The sequence below is a fragment of the Panicum virgatum genome, chromosome 2K, assembly GCF_016808335.1.
Source record: "Panicum virgatum strain AP13 chromosome 2K, P.virgatum_v5, whole genome shotgun sequence".
Taxonomy (NCBI): Eukaryota; Viridiplantae; Streptophyta; class Magnoliopsida; order Poales; family Poaceae; genus Panicum; species Panicum virgatum.
The window spans coordinates 38203219-38209218 of record NC_053137.1 but is presented as its reverse complement, the minus strand read 5'-3'; the positions used below and the strand labels follow the sequence as shown (position 1 = coordinate 38209218).

The 6000-nt window shown below is 44.8% G+C and overlaps 1 protein-coding gene and 1 long non-coding RNA gene across 2 annotated transcripts; both read left to right on the top strand.

Annotated features, from left to right (window-relative positions):
* Positions 1–523: 523 nt before the first annotated feature.
* On the top strand, positions 524–1210 carry LOC120675288. The gene is made up of 2 exons (XR_005675283.1): positions 524–617; positions 783–1210. It is a non-coding gene; the product is annotated as an uncharacterized LOC120675288 (long non-coding RNA).
* A 1544-nt stretch (positions 1211–2754) lies between these two features.
* LOC120675279 (probable NAD(P)H dehydrogenase subunit CRR3, chloroplastic) lies at positions 2755–3656 on the top strand. The gene is made up of 2 exons (XM_039956407.1): positions 2755–3181; positions 3339–3656. Exons 1-2 carry the CDS (start codon positions 2812–2814, stop codon positions 3461–3463), a joined length of 495 nt encoding a protein of 164 aa, XP_039812341.1. The 5' UTR covers positions 2755–2811; the 3' UTR covers positions 3464–3656.
* The last annotated feature ends 2344 nt before the right edge of the window (positions 3657–6000 follow it).

Genomic DNA, 6000 nt, shown 5'->3' with positions numbered 1-6000 from the left:
CATGAAATCATCTATATGTCGTCGTACAAGTTTCGAGGTTAAACAAAAAAATTTATTACAAGGAAACAATAAAGAGAAATCAACACTTGGACAGTCTCTCTTCCTTTTTCTCCTTGAAAAATCTTTCTACTCATCCTCAAATTTTGTAAACATAGATAATTGCATGCCCTACTCATTCAATTTTTTTTATGAATTCTACCCATGCACCAACTTAGTTGTTATCGTATCGTATTATACAGCACGGTAGGTAGCACCGTAACACCAGCAATATGTTCCCCATCCTGTCAAATGCAATTGATATGTGATCTCACGGATTCGTTCTCTGCGGCTCGTCTGTCCTTCGAATCCAATCCATCTCATGTCCCTTACTATACAACTGGGTACGGTGCGGCGTGCATTACTGTTCATTGGACCTTGTGCTTGTTTTTCCCAGCCAACTTGCTTGTCCGCGACCCCAGCAAGCGGATTTCCCATTCCGCCCTCATCAATCACCTATAAATAAGAGCCCTGCTTCCTTCTTCTTACAGCACCAACAACCAGCAGCCATATATATAGCAGCAAATAAATAAAGCGATATACTTATTATTAGCAACTGTGCCAATTCAGAGTCTGATTGGGTAATGTATAGTTTGTTTTTTTCATCATGCATCTGTCATCCATCATTGTGTGTTAGATCATGCATCAACCGGAGCTGTGTCATGTCGTCAGCATCTCTCTAGCTAGATCTCTCTCGCTCGCTCTCTCCTAACCATGGTATTTTTTCTTGATGAAATCTTGCGCAGCAGTCAACTAATAGCTGAACCGGCGATGGCTCCCGGCGGCGTGGCACCAAGGAAGAACACGATGGTCCTTTCCTGCGTGCTGGCCCTGATGGTGCTCCTGCTGATGGCCACGCAGGCGGTGGCGGAGGCGGCGGCGGCCGGCGACGACGGAGGCAAAGCACGCCGGCTGCTGCTGCTGGGGTGCCGCTACAGCGCCTGTAACTGCCGCACTTGCTCGATATATGGCTGGGCGTGCTGCGTTTCTTGCTGCTAGAGAGCCGCGCGCCTTTGCTCTTCGATGTTTCGGACGCAGCAGCCAGCAGATGGCCCGGTGCCCTGTGCGGCAATAGTTCTCAGCTTATGATGATGATGATGCCCTTTCTAATTTGCAATAATAAAGCTTGTGTGCACGAGCACTGCTGAATAAATTAAACCTCTTCCTTGGATAAGGTGCTGCGTCACTATTAAAAAAGTATTTGTACTGACGGTTAAAATATATTTGAGCTAGCGGTTTTGACACCCACTTGAAATCTTGTGGCAGCACAAATCAACATGGTGGATGCATGACCGCGAGCACAAATGCAAAGCAATTCCATCAGTTTCAAACTTTAAAATACAAAAAATAAAATTATAAATACTTTTCATATTTTAGTAGGCATCTACACTGAACGCCCCATCATTTCACACAAATTCCATTTTTTTTCAACATGTTTTTGCGTATATGCGGTGTAGGTGATTCGAACCCGTGACATGGCTCTCGCTTCGCATGTTCTTTCCCTACCATCTTACATATACTACCTAAGACCTCTTGCCTCATATACAAATTTCTTGCCACCCCACCTACACAGCGCATGTGACTCTATATGGGATCTCTTCCTTTTGAATTAAGCCATAGAGAACTCTTTAGTCTGTGATACCAATCGAGACAAAAGAGTCCTTTAGTTCGTGTTGGAGCCACCAACTAGGATTAAAGGGTTACCCTTTGGTCCGGGTTGGTGGTACCAACCGGAACTGAAGACTTGAGCGCAAAATAGTGAGCCACCAACCGGGACTTGTTACCCTTTTTCAAAATTATAAGAGTTGAGCACAAAATATTAAAAATAAATTTTGGATCCACGTGTAAGCTCCATATAGCATCAACACTTTTGCATTATAACTTAAAATAGTGATTTAGAATTCACGTGACACAACTAATAAGGTTGAGGATCTGAATGTGTATTTTGGTAGTTTATAGGAATCTAGGATAGTCACTCTGTTCTGATAGACTGCTCCAGCACCAGCTAATAGTATTTTTCTCTCACACCAAACCAGCACCAGGTACTAGCCAACCAGCAGTAATTTTTTCTCACAACAAACCAGCACCAGCCTCCAGCAGCAGCCAGCCGAACAGAGTGACTAGAAGCCAAATTCAAAAACTGGCTGTGCATTTTACTCTTTTACAAAGACCCCCGTAAAGTCTCTATGCTAGAATCAAAATAATAAATTGCAAGTTTGTCAAAGAAAAATAAACAATAATATTTTGAACGAAAAAGCCAAACAATAATGAAATGGGACGAGCAATGATCAACCCAAAAGAGTTCTGCTAAAAGCAACTCCAACAGACTGATCTTCTCTTTTCCCCTTTCTCACCATATAAAGAAATCTCCTTTCTCAATTTTAATATATATGAAAGAAGTGCTCCAGCAGATTGATTTTCCCCCCTTTCTATATGGAAAGGGAGATGCGATGTCTTCCCTTTCTATTGGAGATTGGAGAGAAATTATTGGAGATTGAGAAAAAATAAAAGGGAAGGGAGATGAAAATCAATTTAATAGAGTAGATTTTTTTCAACATCAATTCCCTATATTGAGAAAAAGTGAAAAGGAGAAAGATGAAGATCAATTTGTTGGAGATGCTCTGAAGTCTTTCAAATATCTTAGTGACGGTCTCGACCTGTCATCCAAGCCAACGGTGGGCCCCACACTCACTATAGCAGCTTTATCCAACCCCCCCGCAGTTCCGCTCGTGCGGCAAACGAGTGACGACCCCACGCTCCTCCCGGAACCCCCCAATGGCTTACCACCTCGGCCTCGCCGGCGCCACCGCCACCGCCCACGCCCCGCGCCTCGCCGTGCGCGCCTCCGCCTCCGCTTCGGCCGCTGGGGAGCCCGCGCGTCGCATCATCCGCCGCCGCGCGCCGCCGGGGCAGCAGGCCCCGGCCCCCGCGCCCCCTGCCCAGCCGTCCGTCGCGGAGGTGCGGCGCGCCATCGGGGTCGCCGACGATGCCGCGTCCGCCGCGTCGTCCAGGGAGGCGAAGAACTCCGCGTTCATGGACCTCATCGCCTCCACCCCCATCGGGCAGCCCGAGAGCGAGCCCGAGCGCCGCCTCCGCGAGGCCGCCGAGTGGGTCGTCGACACCACCGAGACGCGCGCTTGCCAAGGTGATGACGCCCCCACAGTATTTCATCCGTACCTAGTACAGCACCTATGGATTTTGTGTTAATTCCTACTGCCATCGCAAATCCACAATGTAACCCTGCTGCTGCACCTATATCATTTGGACTGAGATTGCTTCCTCTTGTGCTCATCCTTTTTCAGGACAGAAGTCTTTCTTAGTGATATGCATGATGACGTTTCCTGCGTGGTTCTTGTTCCTGTTTGTTGCCCTTGGAGTTATAAAGTTACCATTTGATATTCCGGGTCTGGATAATCTGCTAATGTAAGGTGTTAGTTATTATTGTTTCCCATTTTCTTTTCCAATTATACGAGATGCAGACTCTGAAAATTGAAAGACATAGTATATATGACTTACTACTGAAGTTACTTATGTTGTAAGTTATAACTAAGTTTGTAGTTTTGTTTCTTGTTCATCTGTCACAATTGGAGTTATATGTTGATAGCTTTATTTATTGCTTCCTAGGGAAGAAAGCAAAAGCGATTCTCGCTGGAGTTATTTATGTGACTGGGAAGAATAACTTGCTATCTTTCTGACATAGTTTCAGTGGCAGATCGACAGGGGGTACATGGAGTGCTGTAGCACCCCCCCCCCCCCCCCCCTGTCCAAGTTAATCACATATAAAGTCTGCCTATAAAGGCTGATATTAGTACATGTTTAGCTAACAAAAATCTGAAGTTAGTAAGATTAGAAGAGGCCTACCACCCCCTTACACCCAATTCTGGATTCGCCCTTAATAATTTGGCAGTTTTACACCTTAAGTAATTGAATCGGTTGTGCTTTTTCACATCATCCATGACTCTGTCAACAACTGCTTGCTCCTTATGGGCTCTAAACCTAACTTCTTCAGTTGACGCCTTGATGACTTATAATAGTTTGGTGAATAACTCCTTCGCAATCCAGTAACTTAAGTAATCATCCAAATAGCACTATTTTTCTGTTAATTCCATCTCAGATTTATCAACCTGAATCATTGGATTATGTGTGAATCACTGAGATTGAATGGGGTAGCCTCCCACCTTCTCCTCCTTCCACCTCTTGTGCTTTGTCCTACACTTGCACAACTCCATCCGTACTCCATGGCTCTCTGTGGCCTCACCTACTCATCTCTACCAATGTTTTCTCTAACTGTCCCTGCAATCCTTGCAGCTGCCACAATATGCATCCCCTGAAACTTAGATCCAATTTGGTGGAGACCTCTGCCCTCTTCCTCTCTGATGTATCTGACAGTGTTCGCACCCATACCTGCTCCGACAGTCGGAGCTTGGTAACCAACTGAACCTTCGTCAATAGCCATACTCACTAGCTGTCAATTCTGATGCTACATCTTCTCTAATATGAATACATCAGAGATTTTACATGACTTATATGCTGTTATCAGATGTTATTAGATGATTGCCTTATGAAATGTCTCAGGTTATATTGTATAGACTTATATGCTGCTATATCAGATGTTATTAGATTATTGCCTTATGAAAGTAATTCTGAAAGTAATTCTCAAGTTCGCAAGCTGGGCAATAACCCAGTGGTTGAGCAGGGGTCGGTCCTGCCAACTGACCAGGGCTCGAATCCTGGGATTTACACCAAAAAAACTCCCTCGCCCGCCCCATGTCCAAAGCACAGTTGGGCTCGCCCCTGGTCGCTGGTTCCCCCATGTGCGCGGATCGCCCATTCTCACGGGATACGGCACCGTGTATTGATGGGGCGGTGGGTTTTTCTCAGCTTGTGTGAGAAAGGTCTTCTTTCTTTCATGAAAATGTTGTGGGGGCGGTCTTTCCCCCCACAGGTAGAGTTTTTTTTTAAAAGTAATTCTCAAGTTTAACTTTCCATGAAACCTATTTCTTCTGTGCTATATGAGCATACGGTGATGGTAATTGTTGTCTGCCTGTTCATTTTTTCTCGAAAGCGCAGGAGAACTGCGCCTCAATATATTAAGAAGAAGAGGAGGGGTAAGAGCCCCCATTGTCTGCCTGTTCATATGTGACATAGTTTTATGTGTAAACTGCTGGACTCCAATATATTGCTACCTTGTCACCAGGCAAAGCTATAATACCTGGCATTTTGTTATGTCCCTTGTTTGTTTGACTGTGGCATTTTTTTTGTGATCTTTGTATTGTATTACAGTGCTTTGAATGTAAAACTCACCTTGTTAAATACAGTTTTTCACGGTGCAATTTTAAACATATCTATTGCAGGTAAAACCCAAGAGGTTCAGTTCAGGGACTCTATTGAGTAAATGATTCAAGTTTGTGGTATAATATAAGATAAGTAGGCAGCTTTGTGGTATTCAAATGATTCATGTTCAAGGACTCTAGTGGGTAAATTTTCTCGAATACGCAGGAGAGCTGCGTATCTTTGTATTAATAGAGAGAATAAACCGGCCCCTTACAAACTAGCACACCTCACTCCGAGCCGAGCTGTGAGGGGCTGTGATACACTATGATGTTGTAGCCTAAGAAAAAAACAAAAAACAAAAGCTTGACCCGAGACCACTAACAAGGACTAGGAACTAGCCTAGTCCGAACACTTGACCAGCACTCAAGGAGCTGAGGCTTCGAGCCCCTGCCAGACACCACAAGTGGTGTTCATCCTTGAACGCCTGCAGTAACCTGTCCAAATTTGGGCGGTCTCCTTCAAACACACAAGCGTTTCGGTGTTTCCAAAGAAGCCAAGCACCCAAAATAACCAAAGTATTAAAACCTTTCCGTTTATCTTTCTGAATCTTTTTGACACTCGTCCTCCACCATTCTGAGAAGGAGAGTTCATCCCTTAATGGAGTGCAGACCTGCCAGTCAAACTTTGCTA